Raw genomic sequence first — 14695 nt, 5'->3', positions numbered from 1 at the left:
GCGTGGGTTTTCTCCGGCTTCCTCCCACAGTCCAAAAACATGCTGAGGTTAACCGATTAATCTAAATAGTCTATAGGTGTGAATGGGAGTGTGACTGTCTCTATATTTAGCGCTGTGATAGACTGATGACCTTCACCCTAAGTCAGCTCTGACAGACTCCAGCCCCCTCGTGACCCTAATGAGGATTAAGCGGTGAATAGATGATGGATGGATGGATGGTTTTTCACAAAATGTATCACAGAAAAACTAAATATTACAATGTAATTTTTTTCTTCCAAAATCGTGCATCCCTAATATGATATGTCCATATTTCTGTTGCTTCTCATTGTAATCCTAGTCGACGGATGCCAACCTGCCATGTTAGCATCCTGCAAATGTATAGAGATGTACATGCATAACACCTGCAGAGGGGGTGCTGTGTGCTGCAGGGGCATGGCATGAGCTGGATGAACTTACTCATCAACTGAAACTGGAATGTGAGCAATAGAAGGACATGATTAGCTAATGGGACATCATTGTACTGATAGATTTCAATGCAATTCTTTAAAATAATAATAATAAATAAGGAAAAACCTTTTTTCGGGCTGATGGAATTTTGGTAAGGAGTGGTTTTTTTTTTTAATTAATTTGTGAGCCACAGTCAAACTTGTGCAGTTTCCTAGATGTGCATATATAGAGTTGTATAATGAAGCACTTACGGTGATCCTAGTTCTGGTTATTTGCTCTCTATGGCTAATTTTCAGTACTGTCTAAAGACCAAGAAAGTTTTTGCTTACCCAGCTTTCTGCATTGTCCTGCATGGATCTTCTTGAGCTTGATGCCCTTCTGGAAGCCCGTGGCTGTCATGGCGCACTCGCTGGGGTAAGTCTGGCCGTCGCTGGCACACAGAGGCTCGTTATTTGGGGGACACGACTCCGGTGGGCCAAACCTGAGGGGCTGGCGGGTGACAGCCTCCACCCAGCACATTGCGTTCAGGCTGTTTTCACTGTCTTTACAGGGGTCTGTGGAAACAACAATGTTCATGAAAATGTACCGCAACAGAGAACAGTATGTAATGCAGTCTGATACGGGAAAGAACACTGAACAAATCGGTCTATATTAATTAGACTCAGGGGGAATAAACAGCAACGCTGTGATCAAAAACATCTCTGACCATCTTGAAAATGAACAACAATATGTTGGCAAAAGAAAAAATGGAACAAAATGTGATGTGTCCTGGCTTAATTGGCAACTGTTAAACTCCTTCCCAAGAAAACTTCTTACGCCCTGTTAGATGAAGCTTTGTAAGCCAGATTTAATTAATAGTAAACAACCATATGTGTAGAATGTGTTTTCCTGGATATCTGGTGAATCTATTATCAACTATTGTTGGACACAATAAAGTCTAGTAGAGGAGAGGAGAGGAGAGGAGAGGAGAGGAGAGGAGAGGAGAGGAGAGGAGAGGAGAGGAGAGGAGAGTATCTGTCTCAGATTTTATCAGAAGTCCTGAGAACAGCTCAGAGTGGGACCTTGGATGTGGAAGGGAGACAAGGAAAAAGATGAAGAGACATTGGGTTTAGATTGCTCTCTTGCACCTCCCCTCATTCCAGGGGAGCGGTGGTGTGGCATGCTTGGCCCTATCAGCCCATGATCGTAATGAAATTGGTTTGTGGATGTGTGTGATGGGGGGCTACTCCTTGAAACAGGAGCCCGGGTTTTATCCTGCGCGCCACGCTTTCAGCATGTGGGAAGACAAAGGATTTATGTAGCACCGTGACATATTAAATCACTGCCAAGCTGCCGGCGAGTCATTCAAAACACACCAAGGATGAAACACCCTATCATCAGGAAAGGAGTAGAAAAAGAATGAGGAATAGAATAAGGGGAAATGGTTTCCAAAGACCTCTGGCAGCGATACAGCAAGCAACAATGCTGGGACAAAAAAAGGAGCAGAGCGATTTGGCTGCAGAGGGCTGGGAGGCGGAGTGACCACTAGTCAGGCCTCGGATTGTTTTCTATCAGCACAATGCAAAGGCTTGCGGAGACTAGCAACCAAGCAAACAGGGGTTTTATCGTAATGCATGCAGTGTCTCTGCATGACGCAGTGCCTCACCCGCCAGCCAGACCATTATCTGAGAGAGAGACCATTACCTCCCATTAACTGAGAAGAACAGCTTCCAGGATCCATGCTTTCTCTAGCTGAGGAAGGAGGGTAATTACGAAAAAAATGGCCTGTTTGCTGCAAAAACTAGCAGGGTGGATAAATCAACTGAATTTGTCTGGCGAGGGCTAGCAACTTGAAATAGCCAAGGCTTTGGGAAGATTTAGGGGAGCATCAGGGCCGACTGGTCCCCCGAGCCTTGGCCCTCCCTAAGGAGCACAGGGCAACTCAGGTCACTTCGGCCGACTCATGCAGGATTTACACGACCAACCTTCTGCCCGTGGATCTGCACATCCATCTACCATTGCCCACTACCCTACTCTGTCTGCTGGAGGCTCCTGTTGTTAAGAAAGAGAGTTAGTGTCTGCCACTTTCCCTCCATCTGGCGTGCCACAAAACAAAAAGAACTCAAAAGTTGAGCGCCTTGGGAGTAAACAACTCCTGCCTGATGATAACAAGGATTTGCAAAAAAAAAAAAAAAAAGCCCAGACAAAAACGACAGTTCTGAAGACGTACTTAGAGAACACAACAACTCGCACTGCAGGAGCACCTGTGTGATGCAAAGCAACCTGAGTGAAAAATGAGAATTAGCAGAGGTGTGCCCTAAGTGAGCTGGGTGTGAAGAGGAGACAACAAAAGCAGAGGTAGTAAACAAAGAAAAGAGAAGAGACAAGAGTGGTGGGAAAAGAAGCAGAGAAAGGCTTTTATCGAGCATTTGCTATTTTCACGATCTCAACAGTGAGAGTTTGTTTTTCTCCTCTCTGATTATACCATTAAAAATCACAAAGTTCTGGGATAATCAAACAAACTGGATGATGGTATCTTTGAGTGAAAGAAACCCTGATGGGCACTCTTCACTATTAGTGACTAATCTCCCTACAATACAAAGTCCTGCATTTCTACGGAAACAGCACAGCCACGGTCAGAATTAGAGAGAACTCAAAAATGTCTTCTGTCTTCTGTGTGTGACACATTAATAATGCTATTAAATGTAGAATATAGTTTTTTAAAGAAATATCACAATTATAAGCGTAGATTTGCTTAATTCCCAGACAGAAAGATACATCACACATAATTAAGATCAACGGCTACAAGAAAATTGAGAATCCAACAATTCTTTCTGTTTTCGACAGGCCCTGGCTCTGAAAAATGATGTCATATTGGGGATTTAAAAAAAAAAATACACTCTGTTAGGCTTTACGGTGGGCTTTGGGGTTAATGCTCAACTGATGCAAAACTAATCCTAAAGAAAATGAGCAGAGTACTTACCGCAGCGTCCTTGGTATTGCACACGTATGTTCCTCTGGTTATTGCAGGCGTGTTGATGGAGCTCACACTCATTGCGGTAGTCTTTCCCATCGCTGCCACACACTGTCTGCTCAGGCTTCCCCTCGCAGCCGAGAGGGCACATGCATTTAGCCGACAAGCCGTCTGATGACTGGACGCAGGTGCTGCCGTAGCTGCAGGTCACGTCAGCGCAGGGGTCCTTCAGAGCTGCAAGCAGGAACACACACGACAGCAAGGTTTAGTCAGCAGCAGAGGGGTTCGCACGCAGAACTGTACGTCTGTCCAACAGCCGCATGCCAGGACACTCACTACTACTGTACGTTTGAGTGCATCGTGGATGACAGGCCACCCCATCTAAGTGGCTGCAGGCACACTTTTAGAGAGCCCGGTGCAGTTATTCTGGTTTTGAAGAACTACTTGACACCTCTAGGTAGCAATGCACTGCCACAGCTGTCTACTCACACACAAAAAAAGAATGTTTCATTTTGCATAGCCAGTGCAAGCAAAATTAGAAGCCTTGCATCCACAACACATTTGCTGTTACTCTTCCTAATCGTGAGTGCTCAAAGCGAGCCTATGAATATTTACATATCCACAAATTAGATCAAGAGGGAGGAGGGCAAAGGGTAAGCTCCTCTGAGGACTTTGTTCCGCCCTAATTAAATAGCACGCCGTTTGTCTCAGGAAGACTTAATCTGATGATATTAGAAGGTGCAACTTTCAGTTTTGCCTGAGTTTGTCACCAGTGGGGGCTGGTCTTGGACCTCATATGCTCGACAAAAGGAAGCCATGAGATAAAAACCGGAGTCATCTCCCAGCACGATGCATTTTTATGTCTGTCACGGACCAGCATGCTCTCCCATGAGAGTGTCAGCAGCCCTCTTATTACCTAAGCCTGCCACTTTTGGAATAAATATTTACCCATGTCTGATATTATCCCCCTTTGGTTACAGCCAACATCAATACATTTCATTTAAAGGGGGAGTGTACCGATTGAATCACAAAGTTTTTTCTGTGCATTTTACTTTGTTTTTTTTCTCTCTTTCACCTCACCTCATTGTGAACAGATGACAATAGCAGAATGTGTTTCAAGTTTGTCTTTTTTTTTAATTCAATACCTGCCTCCAGGATGAAATGGCATCGCCTCGTTATTAAGAGACTGGAATGTGTGCAGGGATATATTATGGATGTGTAAGGAGACAGGACTGCTACGGGGAGTGCTCTTGATCAAAGGATATCCCCCCACCTTGCATTCCTCATCTTCACGACACAATTCCCCCCTTCCTTTCTTTTCTGCTCTCGCCTGTCAAGTTCTTTTGAGGTCTGAGGTGAGTAAGACTCGTTAGTGAACACTCTTTTTCACTGTATATTTGCGCTGCATTGCAACAGGAACTTTGAAATTGACTCTACACCTAATTTACTTCAAAATAAGATACTAAATTAGAGCTCTGACTGAGAGCTCTGTGTGAAAAGACACACAGAGCTCTCAATCATAAGCCATTACTAGAAATCAGATGTCTCTGTGAGCCATTAATGACAGCTTAATAGCAGCCTGTGTGGACCTGAGAGTGATTGTGATGCTGGGACCAATCACACGAACAATGAGACACTGATGACGCAGTAACGACCTTGTCGGATCTGACGGCGCAGGTAAACGGCTCTGTTAAATCAGCTGTGTGTCATGTAAAAGATGCAGCTTACATTCACTACACAGTTTACACGCACAAATCAGTCTGAGCCACAGCATATGCTAACAGAGCAAACATTTAAAGCCACACTGTTTCTGTACACCTGGACGGAAGATGAATCCTGACTGCGTACAGCTTTGCAAAATGGTGGCTGTTGAGGCGAAGGCGGTAGTCACAGCTACAGTGGAATTGGAGGACGATGAGGGAGAAACCCAGTGATCCTCCTCTGCTGTAGAGAGGGGCCTTGTTTGCTTTGAGACAGTAAACAGCATCCTCCTCGCACTTCGTGATCTCATTAAATAATGGCTTGGGCTCTCTCTGTCTCTCCCCAGCATTCCCATCAGGCCAACAAAGCTTGCATGTTGACAACGAGTGGTGGGGAGTGATAAAAAAAAAGGGACACGAGAGCAAGGCAGAACAGGAAGAGTAGGTGGGGCTCTTGATTTGAATGCTAACAGTGGCCGATTTGGATACGAAGCCCAGCGTCGATGGGGCGTTAGTGCAGATAAGCCTCCCTTCTCAGACTCAGACAAGCAGGCAAATTACCCGGGCGAATGTGATCGGTGTAACAAGCATGAATGAAAAAGAAAAAGAGAGAGAAAAATGCATGATCTCCACAGAGGTGTTGCCTACACTTTCTCATTATGATCTTGTAAAAAGTGGTAAAAATGAGGAGAAAGCACGGAGCTGAAAAAGTCAGGAGAGCTGGCTTCGCGAAATTAGAATGATCCTCGCAGCCAATTAGATCAGTCTCCCTCGCTAGACTAAAGCTCAGCGAGGTTCAGGCTGCAAGGATAAAGAGAAGAAAAAAAAACAGATAAGGATACAGACAGACAGAGAGATAAATACACAAAATGACACAGAAGCAGCAGCATTCCAGCACAAAGACACAGAGGGAGATGACATCTGTAGGTTCTGATTAGGGAAGGAAAGGACACCCCAAAGAAACGCAGATAGTCTGGGGCCCAATTAAAAGAATATTTCTTTATATCTTGATATCAGTGCTGAAATAGACTTTTAATGAAGGCTAAATTTTGACTTATCCACACTTTAAGTTGCTGCATTTTCGAAAATCCACCTACTTTTAAAACACTTTGGGCTTATTTCTGCCAAGCCATCGCAGCTGGTCCTGAATTTGATTGGCTTTTCTCTATTTCTCCAGTTCCAGTTGTTCTTCTAATCACGAGCTTGCAGCATCTGAATGGACACACATCCTTGAAATATCTACACTCAGCAGGTTTGCGTCATTTGAATCAGAGGGCTGTATTGTCGGGGAGTCATTGTGACTGGACTACCTGCCTGCGTAATTGTTGTGAAATAATGTGCTGTACAAAGTCCGGGACACACATTTTCATGTGTCAACATGAGAACGTCTCTGCACTTTGTCCTTAATGGCAGTGAAATTGATTTTCAAACTGGGGCAGAAATCAGTCTGGTTGTGATGAAATGCTGCACAGCTTTGCAGGGTGCTTCTAGTAACAGGTTAGCACTGCTTGCTTTTAAGGAGTGTGCTCAGACTGATGACTGGCCAACATAAGTGGACAGAAAGATACAGTTTAGCCAAATATTGTTGTTTATTGCAAAGCTTCTTGACTTTTAGTTCATGAATGTGCAAAGAATGAAACATTTGAAGTTCTTTGTGGACTGAGCTGTAGAACTTTACATTAAATTTCAGTGGTAAAAGAGAGAAAAAGGGTTTACATGGTTTTTCAGAGGCTCTCTGGTAATCTGGACGCACAAGTTAATTTGGTTAACAGGAATCTAGGTTCCCCCTCATAGTGACAGATTTTATATTTGTGCTCATCCATGAAGCTCACAGGACTGTGCTTCTAAAGCTCCCATTTAGAATAGCTCACTTCTCTGTATCTGACTGAAGTAGAAAGACTATTAATAAATGGCCAACAACTATGTTCATGTGCATAATAATTCAATATAAAATGTTCAACGAACAAATTAATTAAGAACCACTTAAAAGAGTATTTTAGTGAATCGGTAGAAAGAACCACTTTTTGATCGCCGCAGTGCTGTTTATGGTGTCTGGAGGAACCATTTTTAATGAGGCACCTTTGGAGTTGTTTGCTTTCTGAAATGGTTCATTAAAAACCTCTTGCTGATAGGTTCTGTGTGGAACCAAACAAAAGAGTTAGCACTTTTATTTTTCAGTGTAGATTGAAAATCAAGTGTTTTCCTTCAGTCTTTTTGAGCGGTAGTGAGGAAGGTCGAAAGAGGAAAGCGTTAAAATAAAGCTCTGGAGAATTAGAATTGTGTGTGGACGAGGCTAAATCTCTCAGTTCTGAGAGCATGTTTTATTTCTGCATGCATTAAAAATAATATCATATACACTAACATACAAAAGTTTGGGGTCACCCAGGCAATTTCATGTTTTCCATGAAAACTCACACTTTTATTCATGTGCTAACATAACTATACAAGGGTTTTCTAATCATCAATTAGCCTTTCAACATAATTCTTTAACACAATGTAGCTTTAGAACACAGGAGTGATGGTTGCTGGAAATGTTCCTCTGTACCTCTATGTAGATATTCCACTAAAAAAATCAGCAGTTTCCAGCTAGAACATTCATTTACCACATTGACAATGTGTAGACTATTTTCGATTCATTTAATTTTATCTAGCATCACTGAAAAAACTAAGGACATTTCTAAGTGACCCCAAACTTTTGAATATCAACATATATTAAAAGATAAACTGCATACCTGGAAGAATATCTGACAACTGTGAAGTCAAATACTCGCACTTCTGGCTGTATAGTTTGGTGCAGAGCTGCTTAAGTGTGTGGTAGCTTAATTACAGTGTGCAAAGTCTCACTTATTGAGGGTTGCTTTGACATGAGACTCATGAATATTGAACCTTCAGCATGACACAGAAGAGCAGGTGATAGGGGGGTGATTTCTCCCCGAAAAGTGGGGCAGAGGGGTTTTGGAGAATGGAGATTACAGTGATCCTCTCCCCTCTCATCTTCTCTTCCCCTGGCAGCCAGCAGACAGCCAGGCAGGTGGGGAGCTCTGCTGCTCTATGATCCACTGTTTTGTGCTGCAGTTTATTAATGCTTCATTAGGGACAGGGAGCTGTCAGCGCCGTGCTGGCTTTACTTGATGCCCTGCCACCACAGCACCAGCAGCAGTCCAGATGTGTGTGTGTGTGTGTGTGTGTGTTGGGATTCATATATGCCAGGGCACGTTTACAGGCAGCCACGGAGTTGAGATAAGTCCGCAAGTGAGTTTGTGATACGTGTGCATGTGCATCTGTGCATGCGCGCGAGCGTGTGTATTTGTGCATACGTGTGTGTTAGGCGTGCTGTGCTTCCTGTTGTGCTGGTAGTGATAAGGGAGGGAGCAGGGGGTTGAAGCTAATCAAATGCAATGATGTGATGTGGGGGGGACTTGGCATGTGTTCTAATCAAGAAACCCCCCATCACTAGCAGGAGAAGGAGAAGAGAGAGGGAAAAAATGAGCGAGGCAGCTTGTGTGAAAGCGTGGCTGTGAAAAATAGACGGCAACGAGGGAACTGAGTTAAAATATTGTTGGCAAAATATTGCGAGAGAACAAAGCAACAAAAAAAGAAAGTAAATATTCAGTAAAACATTCAAATGGTTACAGTAAAATTTCATAATTTTGTGTTTATTAAACCCTTTTCAAACATGCAGTAAACAACATAGCTGCTGTATCAGTTCGTTAAAGTGACAGCATTCTGTCATTCATTGTATTTTTTATAGATATTTTTGGGACTTTATTTTACAATAGAGAGTGAAGAGAGAGACAGGAAATGTGGGGAGAAGAATGAGGGAAGGACAAGCAGCAAATGGCCATGGGTCAGACTGGAAAACATGACCGATGTGTTGGGGACAATAGCCCCTGTTTATGGGTCACCTGCACCAGGTGAGCTAGGGGTCACCCATTCAGGGCACTTTTACTTTTACGTCTTCTTCAATTCAATTCAATTTTATTTGTATAGCGCCAGTTACAGTCAAATTGTCTCAAGACGCTTTACAGAGCCATAGGCTTGACCCCTAGAGCAAGCCCAAAGGTGACAGTAACAAGGAAAACACCCTTTTAACAAGGAAATAAACCTTGAGCAGAACCCGGCTCTTTATGCAGGGGGACCCATCTGCCTGCTGACCAGGCAGGTTGTGAGGGACAAAAAGGGTAAAGGAAGAGAGGTCAGCTTTCTCTCTTTAGAGTCACTTGTAAGGATCCTGCTGCTATCTAACACTGCAGGTCTTTGATAAACTCAGAGAAAAGACTCCTAAAACAGCTGGAAGAAGCAAACTGATGCATTAACATTTTGTCAAAACCAGGATTACATTCACTGTTGCTAAGTCTTACTAAAATGGCTCGTTCTGTCTTTATGGAATAAAATGTGTTTTTATGGACATAGATAACTGTTCAAAAGTTTGGGGACACTTAGAAATGTCCTTGTTTTTGAAAGAAAAGCAGATTTTTCAGTGACGATGACATTAAATGAATCAGAAATACAGCCTGGACATTGTGGTAAATGACTATTCTAGCTGGAAACAGCTGATTTTTAATGGAATATCTACATAGGGGTACAGAGGAACATTTCCAGCAACCATCACTCCTGTGTTCTAATGCTACATTGTGTTAGCTAATGGTGCTGAAAGGTTAATTAATGATTAGACATCCCTTGTGCAATTATGTTAGGACATCAATAAAAGTGTGAGTTTTCATGGAAAACATGAAATTGCCTGGATGACCCCAAACTTCTGAACAGTAGTGTATGACTTCGTAACTGGTGTGAAACTGGAGGGTGAAGTGAAAGAGACAGACAGTCTGTGATTCATTGCTCTTTGTGATGTTTTTTGATTGATATTGGTGCGGAAATGCGACTGCATGCAGTACAGATATATGCCGTGTTGAAAGCGATACGGAAATGTTACACTACAAGGTCGGATCTAGTGAGATTGTCATTCTGACTTTTCAGGAAAAGTGAGCACGGTGCTCACTGAGACATGAAGCCAACACATTCAGATGCTGTCAGATTACTGGAAAGGAGTGCGTGTCAGAAAGAGGCTTTTGCCATCCATTCAGTTTTTATAATGTACTTTCATGCATACAAGTCACTTTTGCTTTTCATCATCATCAATTAGCAATGTTGATTCAAACTCAATAGTACACTCTAAATCATTCCCCACGGCCGAGCTTGCATACATTAAATTTATGCCATTTTGTTTGAGTTTCAACACTATATAGTGCTTTAAAAATTACCACAACAGAAAAGAAAAAAAAATAGGATTCATGAATGTATGTAATGTCAGTGGGAGATTTTTATTTGGGGAAACATACATAAGTAAACTACATGGTGATTTTAAACAGAGTGCTGTACTTCAAGGCAAAAAAGAAAAGCATGCTAAAGAAAAGAAATGCAGGAGGGAAACAACAATGGGCACTTTGGGCAATGTTTAACTAAGTAAAGGACAGACTGGATTTTGAAAATGGTAGACGGCAGATGAAGAGGTGGTATGGAACTACTAAGAGAGAAGTGTGCACAAGTGAGATAAGGGAAAGGGTCAGACTGGGAGCAAGAAAAAGGCAGCCCGGAATGGTCAGAAAATTAACAGACAAGAAGAACAAACACATGAAATCCAAGAAGTAAATATGGATGAGAATGTGCAGTCTGATATCCAAACCAAAGTGATGAGGAGCAGGAGGCGGGGACTGAGGGAAGGCCAAAGGATTAAGAGTCCCACACACGTCTCCAACACACACACACACACACACACACACACACACACACACACACACACACACACACACACACACACACACACACACACACACACACACACACACACACACACACACACCCTCCACATTCTCTACTGTGAGGCCAATGGCTGGAAGATGATTCTGATGTTTGATGTAGTTCTTCAAAGAGCTTCACTGAACAGCAGCTGTTGCTCTCTTTTACACGCTTTGCTGTTTTTACCCTTGAGAATGGAAAATGAACCACAAACAGCTCTCATCATACTCCACTCGCTGGTCACACTCACAGTACAGGTGTGGTGCGTTAGACAGATTTGTATCCAACTATAGGTGGTTTAGACTACACAAAACCGAGGCAGGACAATTCTAAAGAGGAGAAAGACAAAGCGTTTTGAAGACAGTAGTATTGTCCAACTGATCGATGTTTAAAAAACATGTAACGCAGGGATAAAATACTAAAATGTTACAGGTTCAGTTCTGTTGCACTACAGCTGTCATTTTCCAGTGGCAGATATCTCAAGCTTGAAAGACGCAGTAAAGCACAGGTGGGGTGCTGAAATGACGACACGGGGCCCATTTACTCTGCTGAGTGACAGAATGAAGGCGGGACGGGATTAAATCGTCTGGATGTGGCATTTATGGCAAACACAGATGGAGACGTACAGGTCTTTCAAAGGACAGCACACAGTTCGACAAAAAACACTTAAAATGTTCAAGTTAAACATCGGCAAATGTTAACACATTTAAAAAGTGTTCTTTGACAAAAGTCTCATCGAGACACCATCTTGTGTTTGATAATTGGCACAGCCTAAACAGAATTTTAACACTATCAAAATATATATGCTTTATTGGGACAAGGTCAGCTACAGCACAGCAACCCCACAGCGAGCAAGGCTTAAGTGAGAGGTGACATGAAGAATCTGTTGGATCTGGGGTCGTGTCCTCCTCATTAGGGCTACAGCAACAGTCACATTACAGTAAGGCAAAGTGAAGTAAGGCAGATGAACTTGACTTATTTGCTGTGTGATACAGAAAGAAAACTTGTGAGGTCTATCTGACAGAACATTTATTCCAATTAATAGGTTCTTGGCCAAACAGTATTTTCTTTTACTTGAACACATGCGCACAGCAAAATGGGCAAAAGCAGGAGTGAAGGACTGAAAAAGAAGATTGGATTGCAATAAATGCAATTTAAAAAAACAGCACATGCAGATAAAATCACTTGATTTCACATAGATCTGACAATAGAATATTTTAATTCACTGTTTTCAAAATAATAGTGGAGACTAGAGGCTTCTCTGTGCACAGCTGCCTGGCTAGGAATGTGGTGGAGTCATGTGACGATCGGCGTACGTTTGTCTGTTAGCACCATTACCCAAAAATGGACTAATGGATTCAGATGAAATTTTCAGAAAGGTCAGAAATGACACAAGGACCAAGTGATTAGATTTTGGCAGTAATGCGGCTTACAGTCTGGATCCACAGATATCTTCAAGATTTCTGCATCACTGCAAGATATGGAGTCACTGTAACAAGGACAATAAGTGAACACAACATCAGCTGCCTGCTGATGATCACATGATTGTGATCCTACTAAAATGCTGCATTTCTGACAATGGGAATGAACAGCCTTGGTGGAGCACTGTACTGTCTGAGTGCTTTTCTTGTTTCTGTTGTGGCCTCCATGCTGTGAGTCTATTGGTAAGCATATGTTCATGTGTTGATATAAAGTCTTATTTTGATGCAGATTTTTGTATAATATATAATATAGACAACATGTAATTGAAAACAGACCTCTGTTTATGTGGATGTGCAATAAAAAACATGTCTATCTGTCTCAGTGAATCACTGTAATAAATACATTGTGGCTTTATTTGTGTTACATCAAAGGTTCTGTGCAATCCTGATTTAAGCTCAACAGAAACATGGTGATTAGAGCTGAGTGTTTGATTTGTCAAACACAAAAAAACGTTTTTTGTTCACTTGGGGTCAGCAGAACAAGCCGAAACACAAATCTATTATACAGCATTATCACCGTATGACATTGCTAAAGGACCCTGTGAATGGTTCTACATCATGTGTCAAACCATCTAGGCAGTTAAAGCATAGCAACTCACTTTATTTCAAACCTGTGATCCACATGAACAACTAAAAGAGATAAAACGCAAGAAGTAAAGACACACACTGCTGATGGACAGTCTCTTTAACCTAAGGACCTCCGTGTCACTTTAATAGGCTACGGGGAACAGTCGGTATTACCTATTGGAAAACTGTCGAGAGTTGTGTCTCTTGGATTAAGGCCTTTTAAAAGCAACAAAGCAGATCTCGGTGCCAAAATAAGGAGAGGATCGTAGTCAGAGATGCTATTAACTGCTTCTTTGTTTACCTCTTTGAGACCAGGATACACATAATCAATAATGCATTTATTTTGCTTTCAGTTGTTGAGTTCTATGCGAGGCACCACTGGATCAAAAGTAGTGAGATGAAACAGGTTAGACCAAGGTAACAGATTCAGCATTGCAGCATGCATTTATGCCAGCTACGGTTCACTGCTGAAATATTTTCATCACTAAAACATCTGAAAGCCTCAAACAGGAAAATTGACTTTAGCATGCATAATAGCTTAAAAGCTGAATAAATTTAATGTGCAAAACACCTTTAAGCTGATAAACTGGGAGCAAAATGGCAAAATGCTGTTCCGAAAAATCAAGGAACTTCCCTCAGAGAGCTGTGCATTCAGAGCGTCATTCTGGCCCCACAAAGAGACACGAGGACTCATTTGAGCTAAGTGGCACATATGCCACAAGTTTCCTTTCATTAGTTCCTGATTAACGGGAGCCGGTGATGGTGGGAAGCCAAAATCAGCACTGATGTGCAGCGAAGCGTTGGCTAATCATACTTGGCCTTTGCCATCAAAAGCCTCACTAATGAGAGATGGCCACTGGGCACAATATGCCATTCAGAGCGGCTAAAAAGTCAGCTACAGTAGGTGTTTGGTCCTCAACACAAACAGACGTGTGACGACGGTATCAACATACACTCCACATGAATGCATGATAAGCTCAGACTCTGACAATTCACTCTGCTTTATCTCTCTCCTCAAATGTGTTATGTAAACAAGTGTCTGCTTAAGAGTTCTCTGTCTGCAACTGATATAAGAGCAATTCCATCAGTAGCCACACTGTGAAAGCAGAATTAAAGTCAGTGGCTTCCAGACTGAGGGTAAGGACTGTGTAATGATTAACACTGAAAGAAGATAGAATTGGTCAATACAACTAAAAAATGTATCATGATGAAATGTAAAATTATGTCTAGAAGTATTGATTATTTTTAATAAAGACATGCAAGAAAAAAGCTGAGCACTTTGGTTTTAAATACTGTGTTATTTAGCTGGAGATGGTGGGAGATACAGGGTCATCCAGTAATAAGCCAGGCCAAAAGTTTGTTTTCATGTGATGATCGGCGTTCGTTTTTCCGTCTGATTGTCTGACTGTCTATAACGTTACTCAAAAGGGGGCGAACGGATTTGGATGAAATTTTTCAGGGAAGGTCAGAAATGACACAAGGACCAAATGATTAGATTAGATTTGACTTAAAGTGGATCCATGAATTTGGTAAAGGTTTCTGTATCATTGGGAGATTTCGGCACGGCGTCACTGTAACTATGACAACAAGTGAACACTACGCCAGCTGCCTGCTGATGATCACATGATTGCGATCCTGCCACAAATCCAGTGCTGTGGACTTATCGGGATTTATCGGTCAGAAAGGATACAAGGAACAGCTGATTAAATTGTGGGAGAGTCCCATCAATTTTGCTACATATTTAGGTCACG

The 14695-nt window shown here is 42.2% G+C and overlaps 1 protein-coding gene across 1 annotated transcript in view; it reads right to left on the bottom strand.

The window, feature by feature from the left end:
* Positions 1-14695, bottom strand: part of agrn (agrin) — a 331672-nt gene that overhangs the window by 102705 nt on the left and 214272 nt on the right. The window contains 2 exon segments of the mRNA XM_051950218.1: positions 777-1001; positions 3410-3634. Of these exon segments, the coding sequence (XP_051806178.1) occupies positions 777-1001; positions 3410-3634 (450 nt within the window).

Source organism: Acanthochromis polyacanthus, chromosome 6 (genome assembly GCF_021347895.1).
Source record: "Acanthochromis polyacanthus isolate Apoly-LR-REF ecotype Palm Island chromosome 6, KAUST_Apoly_ChrSc, whole genome shotgun sequence".
In the NCBI taxonomy this organism is placed as follows: domain Eukaryota; kingdom Metazoa; phylum Chordata; class Actinopteri; family Pomacentridae; genus Acanthochromis; species Acanthochromis polyacanthus.
This window is presented reverse-complemented; position numbering and strand designations above follow the sequence as displayed.